Source organism: Lonchura striata, chromosome 27, assembly GCF_046129695.1.
Source record: "Lonchura striata isolate bLonStr1 chromosome 27, bLonStr1.mat, whole genome shotgun sequence".
NCBI lineage: Eukaryota > Metazoa > Chordata > Aves > Passeriformes > Estrildidae > Lonchura > Lonchura striata.
In genome coordinates, this window is record NC_134629.1 from 4,653,729 (window position 1) to 4,673,420 (window position 19,692).

Consider the following 19,692-nt stretch of genomic DNA (forward strand, 5'->3'; position numbering starts at 1 on the left):
TGGTTTGGAGGGGCTCGAGGGACCCCACACAATCCCGGGATGGGGTCCCCAGGGAGTGCAGGGACCCCAAACTCCTCCCTTGTGAGACTCCTGGGGGGGAAGCTCGTTTCAAGGGGAAGAATTGGGGTAGAGGGGGTTTTGGGGGGCGTTGGGGTGGGGGTTATTGAAGTTTTGGGTTGCAGGGGAGGAATCAGGGTGCAAGGAGGGTTTTGGGGTGCAGGGCTGGTTTGGGGTGTGGGTTATTGTGCAGGGGGGGTTGCGGTGCAGGGAGAGAATTTGGGTTCAGCAGGGGAATTGGGGAAGAGGTTTTTGGGGTGCAGGGAGAGGATTTGGGTTTGAGGGACTTGAGGTGTGTAGAGGGGATTGAGGGGCCTGATAGGTCCCCTCCCGGTTGGGGTTGTCAGGGTCCCCTTCTCCCGGCCCTTGGGGTCCTCCCCCCTCACCCTGGCCAGGACAGACCCCCCTTTGTGGGGCCGGAGCCGCCCCGGGGGGGGCCGCATTCCAGCGGTGGGGGAGGCGGGTTCCAGCATTCCAGCGGTTGGGAAGAGCCGGGAAAGAGGAAGGGCGGGGGGTAGGGGGTGGGATCCCGGGGCTCGGTGATGTGCCTGCATCCCCAATTAATTACCCCAAATTAATTACCGTTAATCAGCGGAGGGTGGAGGAAGAGTAAGAATGGAAGGATGCAGAGAAGAATCAGAATGAAGGTGAAGGAAAAATTAAAAAGGAGGAGGAAGAGGATGAAGAAATAGGGATGAGGAGGAAGAAGATGGAAGGAGGAAGGAGAAGGAACAATGAGAGGAAGGACAGAGAAGAAGAAAAAAGGAGAGGAAGAAAATGAGGTGGAAAAAGGAAGGAGAAGGGGAAGCAGGAGATGCAATGATAGAGGAGGAGGAAGTGAAGAAGTGAGGAAGTGGAAGAGGAAGAGGAGAAAGAGCAAGAGGATGGAAGGAAGGAGGAACATGAAGAAGGAGGAAAGGCAGTAAGAAAGGAATGAAGGATGAGGAAGGAGAAAAGATGGAATGAAGAAGGGATGCAAGAAAGAAAAAGGAAGCCCAGAGAGAGGAAGGCCAATGTCGGGACAGGAAATTCCCCCTGGAGGGCTTTGGGAACTGCCCTGTTCCCCTTCAAGGTGAAGAGGAGAAGGGCAGAAAGATCTGGGGCCTTTCTGGATCTTTTTCAGCTCATTTTATTGGAGAAAACAAAACAGCCCCCAACCTGGGGGAGAACCCCAAAACGCCCCCCTGGGGACCCCAAAACTCCCCCAGGACCTCCCAAAACCTCTGGGAAGGTTCTTTTTACACAATTTTACAGCCCACCCCAAATCCCAAAATCTCGGAGTATCTTGAGGTTCTGGGGTGGAAATTCAGGTTTTCCTGTGTAAAGGGTGGGATTTGCATCCCAAAAATTGGGTGGGGGAATTGGAGGGGCACCTGTGAGCAGGAGGATGATGAAGGTGCCCAGGGGGAAATCAACATTCCAGAGGTGAGGAAAAAGGGGGGCAGAGGGGGATCCCAGACCCCGGAGGATTTGGGGGGGATTGGTTGCCTCCCTATCCCTGTTTTGGAGGGGCTCCAGTGAGGATGAAGGCCAGCTCTTCCTCACCCCTTATTCCATGGAAAACAAGGAGGGAGGAGCTGCTTTTCTTTCAAGAAAACTCTTGGAATTACCCCTCCCGCTCCCTGTGCTGATTTTGGGGTGATTCCCGTGCGTTCTGTGTGGGGTTGTTTTCAGGATTTAAGAAGCTGTAGCTGAGGGAATTGATGAGTTTTAGGCTTTATTTCTGTCTCGCCTGGATCAAGGTTGGGATTTTTGGGAATCTCCAGAGGTTCCTGCAGCAGCTGAGGAGGAGGAAGAGGGGGAGGAAGTTTCTACTCAGCTCCTTCTTCATCATCACCTTCATCCTCCCCATCCATAGAGAGCGCGGCGTATTTGCTGGCATGGCTGAACTGCGGGGAAAACCAGGAAAAATTCCCAAAAATGGGAATTGAGGGGGATAAATATCCTCAGGAGCTCACACATCCCAAAACCAGGGGGTCACAGCCCCTCAGAAAGGGTCAGAGAAATCCCAAAATTGCCAGGGTGTTTGAGCTGGGAGGGCCAGGGGGGTGTCACTGTTGAAAAAAAACAACTCCCAAAGCTCCCAAAAAAACAAGATTTGAAGGGGATGAAAACCCCCAGGGGGTCATGCACGCCAAAAAGAGGGGTTCACAGCCCTCCCCCAGGGAGTTTCAGACTGTTCAAGGCTGAACTGTGAAGGTGGGCAGAGGGAGAGGGGCAGTGAAGCAGAAAATTCCCAAAATACCCCAAAAAATGAGATTTGAGGGGTTGAAGTCCCCTGGGGGTTCACTCACCCCGAACAGGAGTTACAGCCCTCCCTGTTAACTGGAGGCATAGGGCATCAGTTATGGTGAAAATTCCCCAAAACCCCCCAAACCCGGGATTTGAGGGGGGTCCCTCCCCTGTTCTGGGTGCCCCAGATCCTTACGGAGGGGGGGGTCTCCTCCAGTTTCTTTGGCTCGTGCTCCTTCCGGGGGTCCCTCCTGAGGAACAGAGGTCAGAGGTCAATGCCCGGGGAAATTCCCGGTGCCCGGGGGGGTTTCCCGGCTCCGGAGGGGGCTCTGGGAGGGTCTCACCTCTCAGGGTCCCCCATTCCCGTGGGGCCGCGGCTGCAGCTCCGGCCCTTGGAGCTGCTCTCCCGACCCCCCTCCGGCTTCAGCTCCTCTGCAGGGAAAGGGTCGGGGGGTTACAGCCCCAAAACCCCCTGAACCCCCCAGCAAGGCCTCAACATCCCTGGAACCCCCTGAACCCCTTTAAACTCCCCCACAAAACTCCTCAACCCTCCCAGATCCCCTGATACCAACCTCCCCCTGAGCCCCCTGGAAAGCCCTGAGCTCCTCCAAAATTCCCCAAACACCCCATTAACACCCTCTGAGCCCCACAAGTGCTCCCAAGACTTCCCAAATCCCCAAAACCCACCCCAAGCTTTCCCAGTCCCTTCCTCCTAGTCTTACCTCTCCTCTGGGGGGTCCTGGGGGGGCCCCCATCATCTCCAGGGGGGGAGGGGCCAGGGGAGCCCCCACTGGGGAGAGAGAAAATGGGGGGAAAGGGCATCAGGAGGGTCCCTGGAATGGCCCCATTCCTAGGAATGGTGGAATGGGGCATGTGAATGTTGGGATAGGGCCTAGGAATATTGGGATGGGGCACTGGAATATCCCTAGGCCCTGGGAATGTCAGGATGGGGCGCAGGAACATCCCTGAGCCATAGGAAATTTGGAATCGGGCACAAGAATGCTGGGATGGAGCTCAGGAACAACCTGAGAATGGTGGAAGGGGGCACAGGAAGGTTGGGATGAGCAGAAGAGCCTCCATGGGCTGGAGTGTTGGCATGGCCACAGAACACTGGGATGGGGCACGGTAATATCAGGATGTGTGGTAGCAGCATCCCTGGGCCACAAGAATGTTGGGATGTGCCACGGACTCCATGAAATGGACCACAGAACACTGGAATGGTGCACAGGAACATCTCTGTGACACAGGGACGCTGGGATGGGCCTTAGAAAGGTTGAGATGGGTGGCAGAAATGCTGGGATACACTACAGGATCACCCCTGGGAAGTCAGGGTCTCTCCCCTTCTCCCAGCCCTTGGGGTTCTCCACTAGGGAAAGCCAGGGATTCATGGAAGGCTTTGGGCTGGAAAAGGCCCCCCCGGCAACTCCTTCCTGGTACACTCACCTGGTCGGGGAGGCTTGCTCCAAGTCACAGCTCTGGGAATTGCCAGGGGGGTTCTGGCTGCTCCGCTTCATCCAGGCATTTTCCTTGGGAGGGGGCGCTGGCATCACCTTTGGCTTCTCCTCCCGAGATTTGGGGGGCGGTGAGGGTGGCTCCTCCTCTTTTCCTAGGGGCTCATTTTCCAGGGATTTCTCGCTCTCCCTCCTCCGTGTGGCTAGGGAGACACAAATCCGTGTGGCAGCTGCTGGCCGCCCTGGGCCAGGACGCTCCGGCCGCCCCGGATCCCGACTCACTCCGGCCGGTGGGGCCAGAGCCCGTGGACGTTCCTGGGGGTCCCGCGGGGCCGCTCTGGGAGGATTCGCTGCCTGTCCGGGATCGCTCCTGGTTCTCCTCGCTTCGCCAGCTTGGATGCCTGGGATAGAGTGGAAATACGATCAGGGGACTGGGAAAGGGCTGCCCAATCCCACCTTTCCCACAGGATGAACACCATCCCACCCGAACCACTCCCAAGGGATCATGCCCACCCATCCCACTTTTCCATGGGGTCCATTCCTTGTCCCTCCCATCTCTCTGTGGGGATCAGCCCTGAATTTCCTGAGGCATAATTTCCATCCTCTCCCACCCCTCCATGGGGATCATTCCCTACCCATCCCCACCCTTGCCACTGGATCATTCCTAGCCAATACCCCCTTTCCCAAGAGACCATTCCCTACCCCCTTCACCTTTTGGGTGGGATCATTCTTCGCCCATCCCAACACTACCAAGTGATCATTCCTTACCCATCCCACATTTCCTAAGAGACCATTCCCAGCCCTTCCCACCTTTTGCGACCACTCCCTCTTTCCCAAGGCACCATTCCCACCTTTCTCGGGGCCGTCTGTCGATCCTCTTGTCATCCTCCAGCTGCCGCTGGAGTTTTTCCTGCTCCTTCTGGAGCCGCTCCTCCACTTCCCGCTCCCGAGCCGCTGTATCCACAGGCTTGGCCCCCCCAAAGATGGAAGCGGCCCGGCTGGACTGGGCAGCAGGAGCTCCTGAAGTTTCCTCTTCCTTGGGAGCACTCCGGGGCTTCAGGTTGAGCTTCGGTCTCTGGGTGGGACCTAGGAACGAGCCAGGATATCCTGGTAGGCACCAATCCCACCTGGAACAGTCCTGGGACTGACAGGATAATCCTTGTCCCATCCCACCATTCTCAAGGGATCATCCCCTTCCCAAGCCCATCCTTCCTAAGGGATCATTCCCACTCTCTTTTACTTTTCCACGGCAACATTTCCAACCTAACCCACCTTTCCTGAGAGACCATTGTCTGTCCTTCCCATGTTTTCATGTGGATCATTCCTGTACTATGCTGAGCTCATTCCCAGTTTGTAGGGATAAATCTTTCTCAAGACACCCTTTCAACCCCATCCCACCTTTTCCAAGGGATCATTCCCATTCTATCCAACCTTTCCAAAAGGAAGAGCCCCGATCCCACCCCACCTCTGTCCTCGCGGCGGAAATCATCCCGGCCGTAATCATCCCGGGAATTCCACCGATCCATCCGGTCATCCCGCCGCTCATAACGATCCTCATAGCCACGGTAGTCATCGTCCCGGCGGTACCCGCTTCCAAAGGCTCTCCGGCCGCTGCCTATTCGGGAATCGTAGCCTGGGGAAGGAGATGGATCATCTCAGAGTCACTGGGGATCATGCAGCTCAGATTCCCAGCGACAAGCCTAGGAATTTGGGGGATTCCGTTACTCGCTGGCCATGGTGGGGGTCTCCCACTCTCTCTTTCCCCTGAAAACACTTGGGAATTCCCACCTCGGTCGTAATCCCTGCTGCGGTCATCGTAGCGATCCCGGCTCCCAAAACCACGATCCATGTCCCGCCGTGGCCCGTCCCGATACCGGTCATCATAGCGATCACGATATCCTGGAAGCAGGATGGGGTTTTACTGGGATAGGCACAGATTCCATGAGGAAGGAGAAAAATCCTAGTACTGCTCCACATGGGAAAGGAGGAGGCCCCATTTTTCCCTACAAACTGGGAATGAGCTCAGGTGGGAATGAAGAGTTTGGGAATGAATGAGCTTGGAGTAGGAATGAGAGCTGAGAACAAATGAGCTCCAAATGGAAAATGAACAAGCTCAGGGTGGGGGAATGAGTTCTAGAAATACATTAGCTCCAGGTGGAACTGAGTTCTGGGAATGAATGAGGACCCCAGATGGGAATGAACGAGCTCAGGTGGCTCCTCATCTGAGGCAGAGCAGTGTCAGGTGCCCTGGATCTTGGGACAAGGCTAGTTCCCAGGACATGGGAAGGAGGAGTGCCTGCAATGCTGAGCCCATTCTCTTCACTTACTGTCCCCAAATCCATCGTCACTCCGGCGCGGGGGGAAGTCATCGAAGGTGTCAGGAGCAGCTGGACGCGCGCGCCAGTCGCTCTCGAACCGCTCTGAGTCCCGGAAGCGATCCCGGTCTCTGCCAAAGCAGCGATCATCCCGGTCTGCTGGGAGCCAGGGACACAGGGACAAGGACAGGGAAAGGAAATGAAGATGAAAAGTTAAGGAAAAAAAGAGGGCAGGGTCAGGGCTGGGCCCTTGGCCACTCTCCCTGAATCCCTACCCTGCCTGATCTGTGTCCTCAGCTGGACACTCACCTTTATCCTGAGCTTGATCCGCCACATCCACTCGTATCCTTCTGTTTCCTAAAGACTGGGAACAACAGTGGGAAGTGAGTGCTGGGCTGAGAATTCCCTCCCTATATCCCACCTGACCCTTCCCTCTTCCAGCTGGAAGACATTTGCCCTTTTCCCATTACTCCAGGCCCATGTCCAAATCTTTCTCCAGGCCCTTGGAGCCCCTTTAGGCACTGGGATGTGCTCTTGGAAGCTGGGATTGGACTCACCTCTTCATTGAGGCTCAGGGCCTGGAACAGGGAATCGATATCCTCAAATTCCGCGTATCCAAAGCCTTTCAATCTCTCAGGATTGGTGGGCTCCCGTGGGAGCCGCACAGCGCTGATCTGTGAATGGAGGGAAGGCAGGGAAGCCCCCCTCAGGATCTTGGCTTCCAAAGGGGAATGTGGAAGGGTGGCAGGATCTGGGATGGAGCAACTCATGGATATTGAGGGATTGAGGGGCTTCCCCATGCATGAGGAGGAAGAGGGGTGTCCCACCCCAAACACCACAGAGCTTTCCAACATCTCTGGATTGAGGGACTGGGAAGAGAATTCCAGCTCTGGGAGCTGCACTGGGAACAATAGGAAGGGCCAGGTATGCTCTGCAAGCTCAGGAAAGCAGGAGCCATCTCAAAGCTCATCCCAGTGGACAACCAGCATTGGATGTGTCCAACATAAGTCCCACGTGGACACAGGGCAGCTCACAACCTCCTTTCCCTGGATTCTGGCTCCCTACGTGTGGGAGCTCCTTGCTCATTTCTGATCTAGGCCCTGGGAAATGCCAGGAGCCACATTTCTAAATGACATCTTATGGGGGGTCACGGGGTCTCCAAAGTATCCCTTAGATTTTCCTGGGATAGATTTTCTGATGGGAAACCTCTTGTAAAGCTAGGCTCTTGCTTGGACCAAAAGAGAATCCACAACACATCCATAGAATTATATTTAAAGAATGACCAATGCCAAGAAAGAGGGAAAAGGAATGAGGAAGGCCAAGGTCAGGTGCAGAGCTGGAGGGGGAAAGAGCAGGGTTGGTTCAAATGGGAATAAACTGTTTTTTCCCAATTTGTCGTTTTCAACACCTCTATGTGATCCATGAGCTTTCTGATGCTGTTTTCTTTCCACCTGGGAGCAAGCCAGCTGCCCTGCCCCACGCCACCCCCCAGTCTAACCTCCACCCAATTCCACAGGGAAACCCCCCACGGGAGGCTTCTCAATCCCCCTGGAGGAGCAGGAATGGCTGATCCATGGCTGGGAAATCAAGGGATTCTCTCAGGATCAACCTACAGACACCCACATCCCAGGAAAACACCCCGTGGTAATGGATACGGGTGCCCAATGGAGAGAGAGCTGCATCCCAGCCGGGTTCCTGCAGCATTCCCGCTCTGGAAAGTCACTCACATTGAGCCCTCGGAAGAAATCCTTGATGGACTCTTCTGTGACGTCGTAGGGCAGGTTTCCCAGGAATGCCGTGTATGGAGGGGATTTGGGGAGGCGGCTTCTGTCAATGTTGGGCTCGCGGGCAGCGCGCGGGGCCGTGGGAAGGATGGAGCGGTCAATCGGAGGCGCCCGGTATACGTCGTCGTCATTGCTGTGCCACATGGTGGAGACTGCGGAGAAATCCGGGATGTGGGCACAGCTGTGCCTGGCTGGAGCCAGCTGGAGCTGACCGGGGCATCCAGAGCTGGAGCCAGCAAATCATCCCACATCCCACCCACAAGGAGGCAGCGGGAGGAAACCGGAGTCATCCAGAGCCACCCGGAGGCAACTGCTGGCAGCACTGGTAAATCCATGGAAAAGGTGCCCTGAAGCCATCCAGAGCAGCCAAGGCAGGGACAGGCAATCCCATGGGATGGCTTTCCAGGATTCATTCTGGCTTGGATTCCAGCCTGGCTCAGTGGGAAGCTCTGGTGAATCTGGTCCCCAAAACCCTCAACATCCCATTGCTGCTCCCCCACTTTCCTGGACACTGAGCCTCATCCCTAAGAAAAACTAGCATGGCTCACCCATCTTCATTATTCCCCAAAAAAGGAATAGCCAGTGGATTTTTCCAGTTATGAGTGCCATGGGCAGCTAGCAACGCCAGTCCTGGAGCCTTCCAATCGGGAAGGTGGGAATTATGTTCCAGGAGCTAGGAATGACAGTCTAGAAGCTGGGAATGCCAATCTCAGAGTTCAGAATGGTCCCCAGGGATTGAGAATGCTATTCCAGCTCTGTGAATACTAATCCTAGGACTAGGAATGCCAATCCCAGAGCTGGAAAGCCACTCTGGGGATTAGGAATGCTATCCTGGCTCCAGAATTGCTGCTCTGGAGGCTGGGAATATAAATCCTAGAGCTGGGAATGCTGTCCCGGCTCCAGGAATGACATCCTCGCTCTGCAGATGCTGCTCTGGGGGCTGGCAATGCCAGCTCCAGAGCTGGGAATCCTGGCTCTAGGAATGCCACGCTCACCTTCCAGGTCGTCGGTCTCATCGGCCCAGCTCACAGGTTTGGGGATGTAGGTGGGGCCCCCCCCGCCCCCCCCATCCTCCGCCAGGAAATCCGTGAGCGTCAGCGTCTTCCCCTTCTTTGGCTTCTTCTTCGCTGCCACTGCAGGAGCAACCGGAGACACGGATCAGAGCGGGAATGGCAGTGGGGATAGGCAGGACAGAGAGGGAATACCAATGGAATCAGAGTGGGAATGGTGGGAATGGCAGTGGGGATGGGCAGGAATGAGAGAGGGAATGGGCAGGAATGAGGGCAGGAAGGGGTCAGAAAAAGAGTGGGAATGCGAGGGAAGCAGAGTGGGAATAGGTGGAATGAGAGCAGGGACAGGAATAGGGCAGGGGTAGAGGGGACTGGGGACACTGGGTGGGACACAGGACACTAGAATGGGACATGGGGCACGGGGATGGGACACTGCAATGGGACACGAGGAGCTGACATGGAATGTGAGGCACCAGGATACAGGACATGAGACACTGGGATGGGACAGAAGACCAGGATGGGACATGAGGCCTTGGGATGGAGCACAGGGTGACAGGATGGGACACAAGGTGGGACATGGGACACTGGGATGGAATGGGAGGAACTAGGATGGACAGGAGGCACTGGGAAGGGACACGAGACAGGACAGGAGGAGCCAGGAGGAAACAGTAGAGAACATGGAGTACCAGGATGGGACAGGAGGCCCTGGGATGGGACAGAAGGTGACAGATGGGGACATGGGACAATGAGGATGGGACGGGATGAGCCAGAACGGGACAGGAGGTGCCAGGAGGGGACATGAGATGGGACACAAGGCACCAGGATGAGACAGGAAGTTCTGGAATGGAACACAGAGCACCAGGATAAGACAGCAGCCACAGGAATGGGACAAGAGGAGTCAAGAGGAGACAGATGTCAGGATGGGACACATGGAGCTGAGAGAAGCGAGGAGCCACCAAGATGTGACAGAGGTCACTGGGATGGGACATGAGGCACCAGGATGGGGCACAAAGTGACAGGATGGGACACAAGATGAGACATGAGGCACTGAGAGGGGACAGAAGGCACTGGGAAGGGACACAGGACGGCACACACGGCATTTGGATGGAATATGGCACTGAGAGAGGACATGAGGTGCTGGGATGGGCCATGAGGGCAACAGGGTGGGACACAGGGTAGGACAGGAACCAGATGGGACAGAAGGAACCAGGAACAGATGTGGGGCACCAGGATGGGAAACGAGGAACTGGGATGGGACAGGAGGCAGCCAAGAAGGAACAGGAAGTGACAGGATGGGACACAAGATGGGACATGGGGCACTGGGATGGGATATGAGGAGCTGGACATGAGGACCTGGGATAGGGACAGGAGACACAGGGGATGGGGCTCCAGACTGGGACATCGGACACCAGAATTGGACAGGAGGCACTAGGAGGGGCCAGGAGCCACGAGCCATCCCCCAGCCCCCTTTATTCCCACTGGAAAAACTGTCCCCATCCCATCCCCTGCAAGGACACACCCAGGCACGTGCTGTGACCCTCCTGCAAAACTGGGCTATTTCCTGGAAAGTGGGTTTGAATTCACAGTTCTCCTGCTCTTCCCTCCTTGTGGAAGGAAATGCTGCCCTCATGCAGCTCTGCTGCTGGATCTGGGACCTTTCCTGGCAAAAACCGCTGCATTTTCCAGGAAAAATCCCTCTGGGTGGAGCCAGCGAGTCTTGGAGCCCCAGAGAAATGGTGGATTTCCCTCCTTTCCCAGTCAGGTTTTTGGGAGGTCAATTGTGGTCCCAGGGGAAGGAAAACTGATGGGTTTCAAGGACATGAAAGAGAAAGGCTTGGAAAAACATTCCCCTCTTTTTTTTTAAGGAGAGATCATTAATTTTTGGATGGCCAGAGCTTCCTGTCAGATATCTCTGGTGAGGGATAATAATTAATTAATCAACTGAAGAGCTTTAACGAGGATAAAAAGGATGGAGGTGGGACTGCTCATAGAATGGCCTAGAAATGTGTTATTCCATGGAAATCCAGCACGGAGAGAACCACCACTGGTGTTTTCCCATGGGAATTGGGAGGCAGTGGTGGTATGCGAGACCCCTGGGATGGCTCCATCTTCTCCCAGTACATCCCTTCCCTCCCCACTGTGGATTTCAGGGAAGTGCAGGGCCGTTCCTGGACTCCTACAGGAATCCCAGCTTGGCATCCAGGAGCCCCAAGACCCTCAGAGCTGCCCCAGGGTGACCAACCTGAGCTCCCCCAGGAAACCAGCCAGGGACGCTGCTGAGAGTGTGGAAAGCACCTGAGGCCCAGGGAACGCTGAGACAGGAAGGATCCAGGTGGCACACACTGAACCTTGGGGTGGGGAGCACCTTCCAGACCCCCCGTGCTCACCCGGGTAGCGAGACCCCCCCCCCTCCAAGGAGAGCCGGGGATCCCGGGGGATGCTATGGGCCCAAGAATGGAGGGGAGAGCCGGGTTGGAACCGGGGGAAGTCTGGCGTGCCCCCCACGCCGGGACCGACCCCTGGAGGGGCCGGGACGGGTCACATCCTGCCCCGCCTCCCCTGTTACTAACCCCAAGGAGCCTCAAGGGCACTGCGGGCCCGGGAAGGGGGTCCCGGTGAAGCCCCTGCGGGCAAATGGCGGGGGGCTGACCCCACCTCTCCCTCCGAACTCCCGGTACCGGGGCCCCTCCGAGCCCCGTCCGCGGCCACGTGGGCGCGCCGCCCCCTCCCCCCTCCCGCGCGCACGCGTCGGGCCGCGCCCGGCGCGCGCACGTCAATCACCGGCCGGGCGCGCGCACGTCAATCACCGGCCGGGCGCGCGCGCCCCCGCCAATGGGAGACGGGGGGGGTGCTGGGGGGGGGGCCTGGCGCGCGCACATCAATCACAGGCCGCGCGCGCACCCCCGCCAATGGGAAGTGGCGGGGGGGGGCGGGAGGGGGAAGGGCGCGCGCCCGCCCTGAGGGGACGCGGCGGAGGAGGAAAGGGGGGGGGGACGGTTTTTCCCGCCGCTTCCCCCGGTTTTCCCGCCACCGTCTCTCCCCCAGCACCATCTCCGCCAGCGGCGGGGCTCGGAGCAGCCCCGGGGCCACCACTGGTGCCGCCATCAGTGTCCGCGGAGCTCCGCGCGGGCCGGCGGGGCCCGGGCCCGCGGCGCAGCGCTCACCTGGGGCCGCCATGTTGGGACGAGGCAGAGAAGGCAAAGGACCCGGATGGTGGCGTCACGTGACCACGAGCGTCGCGCCCTGTCAGGGGGCGGGGCGAATCTCGGGGGCGTGGCCTGAGGCGGGGCGGGGCCTGGACCCGGATGGTTCTGCGGGGGAGGGACCGGAGGGGGAGGGACCCTCGGGAGCGCACGGGAGCCCCCAGCAACGGGGGTCCCCGTCACTGACACCCCGGCAACCGAGACCCCGATCACTGACACCCCGGCAACCGAGATCCCCGGCACTGACACCCCCCGGCAACCGAGACCCCCGTCACTGACACTCCCGGGCACCGGCCGACTCCCACAGCCGCCGGCACCCAAGGCACCACCCGGGCTGCTCGGAACTCTCGGGCACCGCAACCTCCGGGCGGTGACAGCGCGGACACCGAGATGCTCCAACACCGTCACTGCCCCGAGCTCAGGACGCGGAGACCCCCGGGCACTGACACCCCCTGAATTCCCGGTCACTGGGACCCCCGACACCAGGAGCCCCGCATGCGGGCTCCCACACACAAGGGCAGCCCCAGGCACCGCGATCCCCGGACACCGACACACGTGGCAGCCCCCCGGGACCCCCGATTCCGGCACCCCGGGGCACGTGACCCAACTGAGCACCAACACCCCCGGTCTACTGACACCCGAGGGACTCCCAGACACCGCGACCCCCGGGCACTGACACTCCCAGGCATCTGCGCCGGGATCCCCGGGCACCGACGCCCGAGGAACTCCCGACACCGGGACTCCCGAGCACGAGGATGCCCGCGACCCCCGAGCACTGCACCGAGCCCCCCGGGTACCGCAGTGGGACCCCTGAGCACCGCACCGAGCCCCCCGGGTACCGCAGTGGGACCCCCACTCCCCGGCTCCCGCGACCCCCGCGTCCCGCTGGGAGCGGTTCAGGACAGGACGGTGCCCGGAGCTCGGGGCTGATCCCGGGGCCGGCCGGGACAGGGACGTTTTAGGGTTCTCTGGGCAGGTTCTGGGAGGTCGATGCCCCCAGAGACCCTGACATGACCGGGGGCAAAAGGGGTGTCCCGGGGGGGACATGTGTGACCAGGGGTCGTTGTCGGGATGCTGACAAGGAGGGAGTACAGGAATCCATCCCTTCCCTGACAGCTCCCCACACCCCGTGCCTCAGTTTTCTCCCAGTCAGCCCTGTGTCCCCCCGCCCCATGTTCCCCCCTCCCCGGAAGGACACACCAACGCATCCTATCTCCCGTTCATGGGAATCACCACTTTATTTGGATCAGAAGGAGCTCAGGGACCATACCCCCCGGGTTTTGGGGGCTGGGGATGCCCTGTGACCCCCTCAGTATGTGCGGACTTTCACCTCCCTGGTCTCGGTGACCACGCGCTGAGTGGTCCCCGTCCCTGCCGTGGTGGCTGTGGTCTCCTTGTCCAGGGCATCCCTCAGGCTGCGGGGAGGGGGCATTACGGTGGGGGCACTGGTGGTCGCCTCCCCATGCCAGTAGTGTCCCCCCCATCAGTGTCACCCAACAGGTGATGGAGATGGCGTGTCCAGTGAGATGGGCTGGGGTGTCCCAGCACCCCAGAGATTGTCCCCTCTGGGTGTCACCACTGTCCCCTGGCTGTTCCCAAAATCTTGTAACTGGTGGGACCCGGACACTTGGACACCTGGGGTTCATCCCCTCTGACATCACCACTGTCCCCATCCCCAAGCCATCCCAAAGGACAGAGCTGGGATATGTGATCTCCTGGGATCATCCCCCTGGATGTCACCACTGTCCCCTGGCTGTTCCCAGAATCTTGTAACTGGTGGGACCTGGACACCTCATCACAGGGTGTCCTGGGTGTCTCCTCCCCATGCCAGGGACAACACCTGGACACTTAATTCCTGGAATTATCCCTTCCCATCCCCTTCCCAGCCTGTATCCTCCTCGCCCACTCTGTCTCCATTTCCCCCTCACCTCAACTTCCACCCCACCTGAACCCCCCTGTTCCTGGATTTCCCCTTCACCTGAAGTCTGCCCCTCTGAATTTCCCCCCACCCTGAGCCCTTATACCTGAACTCACCCCGCAAACTTCCTCACCTGAGCTCTCTGTGCTCACCTTCCCCAAAACCTGAACTTCCCCCTTTCACTTGAGCCCCTGTACCTGAATGCCTGCCCCACATTCTCCCCCTATACCTGAATTCCCCTGATTTGAACTTCCACCCCCTGTACCTCGCTTCCTTCCCCTTCTCACCTGAATCACCCATATCTGAACTACACCCCCAAATTCCCCCCTCACCTGAACTTCTAACACCCCGTACCTGAATTCCTTCCTTCTCCACCAAACTCCCCCCTGAACCCTCTCATGCCTGAACTTCCCTCTCACCTGAACCCCCTGAACTCCTCCCCTTCACCTGAACCTCCCCCGACCTGAACTCTCCCCCAGACTTCCTCACTCACCTGACCCCCCGTAACTGAACTTCCCCTCTCACCTGAACTTCCACCCCGGCGGTGTCTGAATTCCTTCCCCCCACACCTGAACCCCACCCCGTACTGATCCTCTCCCCAGTCCCCCCCTGCTAACCTGAAGCCGTCGCCGCCCTCCAGCAGCTGCCGATATGTCGCGATCTCGGCCTCGAGCCGGTCCTTGAGACCGAGCAGCTCCCGGTGCTGCTCGTTCTGCCGCTGGAGCTGCGCCCGCACGTCCCGCAGCTCTGCCTCGGCCGCGCTCACCTGGAGCTGCACCTGCGCCAGGTGAGCCCCCGCCCGGGCCTCGGCCTCGGCCAGCGCTGCCTCCAGACCTGCATTCTGGGGGAATCTGGGGGATTAGGGGGCTTTGGGGGAGTCAGCACCCCAGAAATTGGGGTTAAGGGGTTCATCCCAAACTTCAGCCTCAGCCAGCACTGCCTCCAGACCCAAGTTCTGGAGAGACTGGGGAATTAAGAGGATTTTGGGTGGGTTCACTTTGATCTGAGCCTCAGCCTTGACCATGACAGCCTCAAAATCCATGTTCTGGGGTGTTTGTGGGGGAATTAGGGGGGTTGGGGGAGCCAGTACCCCTAAAATGGGGGGTTGTGAGGATCTGCACCACGAAAATGGTGGGGGGGAGTCACCTCAGACTCAGCCAGGGCTGCCATCGGACCCGCATTCTGGGGGAACGTAGGGGTTCTGTGGGGTTCACCCCAAAAACTATGGGTTCACCTTGAGCTTTGGTCAATGAAGACCCCGAACCTGTGTTTGTGGGGGGCGGGTCAGGGGAGGATTAGGGAGTCTTGTGGGGGTTCACCCTGGCCTGAGCCTCAGCCTCAAGCAGCACCACCTCCTGAATTCTGGGAGATTCGGAGGGTTTAGGGGGTGGAGATCAGGACCTCAAAATGGCCTTTGTGGGGCTGGAGTTATGGGTTGCGGGTTGGAAGGGTTTTGGGGCTCTGGAACCATGGATTAAGGGGAGCTAGTTTTTTTTGGGGGGGAGTTGGGGTGTGAGGCTGTGGATTGAAGGATTTGGGGGGGGGTTGAGTTTTTTGGGGTACCTGGTTGCGCAGGGCCTCAAGGTCGATCTCAAGGGTTTGTAGTGAGCGACGCAGGGCCCCGACAGTGCCTCGCGCCATGTCCAGGTCCTTTGTGCTCTGCGTCACCTCCAGGGTGGTCTCCGTGATCTGGGAGGGAAAGGAGGGGTCTGGGGGGCCTTGGTCCCACCCGTCATGGACACCCCAAGTCCTGGAGGGGATGTGGGGGAGTGAGACCATCCCAAGAAGAGCCAGACTCAGGCATTGTGGGGGTGCCCTAGGAGGGGCTCCAAACTTGGACCCCCTTGGACAGAGGTCATCCCAAAAGTGTCCCTAAGGTTGGACCAGAAAACTCCTGGAGCAGTTCACACCAGGACTCATCCTGCAAATGTCCCAAGACTCCACCCCACACTCCCCTATGTCTGCCATTCCTTTCCCCCCCCCAGCTTTGTGGGGCTTCTTTGGGGACCTCCCATGACAGCCTGGAGACAGTCCCCAAAAGGGGTTTCCCCTTTTTTGGAATCCCCTGTGACACCCCCCATTGGGGACACCCCTATGGAGCATCACTGGAGCCCCTTGGGTGTGGATTGGTGGGGGTTTGGGATCCCCAGTTCCCATCCCCCCTTCTCCAGGTCCTCCAGGGGTTTTAAGACCAGGCCATTGTCCTGGATCCACAGCTCCCCCAGGATCATTTTGGGGCTGTTTTTAGGTAGGATTTGAGGGTTTTAGGGTTCCCTACCTGCTGCCCCCACTGCTTCTCCAGGTCCTCCAGATTTTTCTGGGCCAGGGTGTCATACTGAGCCCGCAGCTCCCCCAGGACCTTCCCTAAATCCTGCGACCGTGGTGCGTCCACCTCCACTGTCAGCGCCGACTGCGAGACCTGCGCCCGCAGGTCCTGCACTTCCTGGAGGCAGAGTGGGTCAGTCTGGGGTCCCATGGCCCACCTGAGTCCCCCAAATCCTCCAGACCTACCTGGTCATGGTCCTTGCGCAGCAGGATCAGCTCCTCACGCAGGGCCTCGATGTCCCCCTCGAGCTGCAGCCGTGTCATGTTGGTGTCATCCAAGACCTTCCGCAGCCCGGCGATGTCGCTGTCCACCGACAGCCGGATGGCCAGCTCCGCCTCAAACCTGGACATGCCGCAGGAACGGGGCCAGAGCCAGGATGGGACCCAGAGCTGAGCCAGCCTCGTGCCAGTTCATAACTTTGTTCTTGTCCTTGTCCCTATTTCCATCCCTGATGTATCCTTGTCCCCAGCCCTGTTTCCATCTCCAACACATCCTTCTCCCTATCCTTGTCCCATCATTCTCATCTTCATCCTGATTTTCATCCATTTTCATCCCCATCACATCCTTTTCCCCATCCCTGTCCCATCCCCATTCCATTCCCATCATTCTCATCCTCAGTCTCATATCCATCCTCATTCTCATCCCCATCCTCATTTCCATCTCCATTTCCTTTCCTGTCCTCATCCTCGTCCTCATCCTCATCCTCATCCTCATCCTTGTCCTCATCTCCATTTTCAATTTCCATCTCCAGCCCTACCTGACCTTATCCCATCGCTGTCTCCATCCATGTTCTTATCCCTGTCTCATCTCCTCTGTCACCTCCACTTTGTACCTGTCCCCATCCTCATTCTCATCCTTCTTCTTGTCTTCATTCCCTGTTCCCGTCCCCATTCCTGTCTCATCCTGTTCCTCATCCTCATCTCTAATCCTGTGCCATCCCTGTCTCCATCCATGTTCCCATTCCTGTCCCATCCCATCTCTCACCTATAGCTGTCCCCATCCCTGTCCTTTTCCCTGTCCCCATCCAGTTTCCCACCCCCATTCCCACTCCTGTTTCCATCTTTGACCTTGTCCTCATCCTGATCTTCTTCCTCACCCATCCCTGTCCCTGTCCATATCTGGTCTCCATTCCCACTCCTATTTCCACCCTTGCCCTTGTGAACACCCCTGGCCTATCTCCAGCCCCATCCTCATCTCTGTCTCCACCCAATCTCATCCCTTCACCCACCTCCTTCTCACTCATCCCCAGACTCCATCCCATCCTCATCCTCACCCCCACTGCCACCTGTTCTCCCCCCAGACCCCATCTCCATTCCCATCTCCACCCACTTCCATGCTATTCCCATTCCCACTCCTGTTTCCATGCTGGTCTTCATTCCATCTCCCTCACCATCCTTATCCCCATTCCCATCCCCCCTGTTTCCATCTTTGTCCTTGTCCTCATCCTCATCCCCATCCCCATCTTGTCTCAATCCCATCCTCATCCCCATTCACCCCCCATCCTCACCCTCATTCCCACTCCATCTTCATCCCCATTCCTACCCAATCCCGCCACTATTCCCATCTTCATTTCCACCGCTATCCCTATTCCCACCCCTATTCCCACCCCATCTCCACCCTCTTATCCATCATATTCCCACCCCCATTTCCATCCCCATTCCCACTCCATCCTCATTCCCATGTCATCCCTGCCATGTTCCCACCCCCATTATTCCCAGTATTCCCATCATTCCCAGTATTCCCAGTATCCCGTCCTCACTTGACTCGGAAGTCGTCGGCTGCCAGCCGAGCGTTGTCAATCTGCAGCACTGTCCGTGCATTCTCCACCGTGCTCTCCAGGATCTGGGATGGGGACATGAGGACACACGTGCATACAGGGGACATACGGACAGGGGGGCACACGGGGATATGTGCAGGAACAGGGACATGTAGGGACAGATGGACACATGGGAACATGGACACGAGTGGACACAGGGATATGGGGACTCATGGGAGATGGCACATGGAGGTACGGATATGGGGACACATATGGACATGGGGATACACAGATAGGGGACATGTGGGGGGACATGGGTGGACACACAGACACGGAGACACACGGACAGGTGAACATGGACATGGAGACACAAACAGGAGCCAGGTGAACACATGGGTATGGGGGAACAGGTGAGTGGGACACATGGATAGGCAGACACGGGGACGCACACAGGGACACGTGTCACCGTCACCGTGGCACCGTCACCGTGGCAGGATGATTTTCCCGGCCCCCCTTCCCTGCAGGGCCTCGCCCCGGAAAAGCTGCGATTACCCAGGGTGGGGGCGGGGCGGGGGGGCCCCTAGGTGTCGGGGCGGGGGAGAGGTGCCGGTCACCTTGAGGAGGCTCCGGGAGGGGCGTTGGGGGTACTGGGGGGGCCTAATTTACCCAAAAATAGGGGTAATGGAGGAGGGGCTCCTTCGACACTGCTCCACCGCGGTGGCCTTGGTCACGTCCCTTCACCCCACGCAAAAACGGCTCCGCGGGGAGCAAAACCCCCCAAAGCCCCCCACCCACGGGGACTTACAGACCTCCCCCATGGCTCCCTCTACCCTCCCAGGCACATTACAGACCTCCCACAGACACAAAGTTCAGCTCTTTCCCTCTCCCTCCTCCGTTAATGTTTAACCCCAACCCCCCCCCCCGCGCCCCCACCTTGTCCCGTAGCTCCTCTATCAGCTCCCACTGGGGGCTCCAGTCGTGGGCACTGGGCCCCTTTCGGGCCATAAACTCCCGGATTTGGGTCTCCAGGCGCCGGTTCTCCTGTTCCAGTCGCCGCACCTGCTCCAGGTACGTGGCCAGGCGGTCGTTGAGGTCCTGCATCGCCTCCTTCTCGTTGGCCACGGTCCCGGAGCCCCCCAGGAAGACGCTGCCCCCCCGGCCGGCCCCAAAACCGGCCCCATAACCGGCCCCGAAGGCCCCCCCGGCGCTGCTCAGGGTGCGGGTGACGGAGATCCGGGACCCCGCGCCCCCCGCTCCCGCGTACACGCTCGCGGCGCTGCCCAGCGGGATGAAGCGGCGGCCGGGGGCGATCCCGGCGGTCCCGATCCCGCCAGAGCGGACGGAGCTGGAATAGACGGTGCGGCGGGAGAAGCTCATGGGGACGGTGACACGACGGCGGGAGCCGGAGAATGGCACGGACGGACGCACGGATGGAATTCCGGGCTGGAATTGTGGCCGGGATTTATAGCCGGGAGCGGCCCCACGGCACCTCCCAACGGCCTCGCTCCCGGGAAGGGAAGGTGCGGCTGGAGCCGGCCCAGGGCTTTGTTCCTGTGAGGATCGGCCCCAAAACTTGGAGAGTGGGGTGTGAGGGAAAACAATCACCCCCAAAACTCGTGGGATGCGAGGCAGAAGTTTGG

At 58.7% G+C, this 19,692-nt stretch overlaps 2 protein-coding genes across 2 annotated transcripts; both read right to left on the minus strand.

The window, feature by feature from the left end:
- Nucleotides 1-1,761: 1,761 nt before the first annotated feature.
- EIF4B (eukaryotic translation initiation factor 4B) lies at nt 1,762-12,095 on the minus strand. The gene is made up of 15 exons (XM_021543931.2): nt 12,014-12,095; nt 8,835-8,972; nt 7,783-7,991; nt 6,613-6,729; nt 6,365-6,419; nt 6,068-6,211; nt 5,529-5,639; nt 5,206-5,373; nt 4,592-4,826; nt 4,023-4,141; nt 3,733-3,943; nt 3,012-3,079; nt 2,634-2,721; nt 2,486-2,540; nt 1,762-1,946 (listed from the first exon to the last, which is right to left on the minus strand). Exons 1-15 carry the CDS (start codon nt 12,024-12,026, stop codon nt 1,869-1,871), a joined length of 1,809 nt encoding a protein of 602 aa, XP_021399606.1. The 5' UTR covers nt 12,027-12,095; the 3' UTR covers nt 1,762-1,868.
- A 1,176-nt stretch (nt 12,096-13,271) lies between these two features.
- KRT18 (keratin 18) lies at nt 13,272-19,491 on the minus strand. The gene is made up of 7 exons (XM_021543909.3): nt 18,986-19,491; nt 18,056-18,138; nt 16,482-16,638; nt 16,249-16,413; nt 15,534-15,659; nt 14,588-14,811; nt 13,272-13,467 (listed from the first exon to the last, which is right to left on the minus strand). The coding sequence occupies exons 1-7, from the start codon at nt 19,427-19,429 to the stop codon at nt 13,362-13,364; spliced, it is 1,305 nt and encodes a 434-aa protein (XP_021399584.1). The 5' UTR covers nt 19,430-19,491; the 3' UTR covers nt 13,272-13,361.
- Between the last annotated feature and the right edge of the window lie 201 nt (nt 19,492-19,692).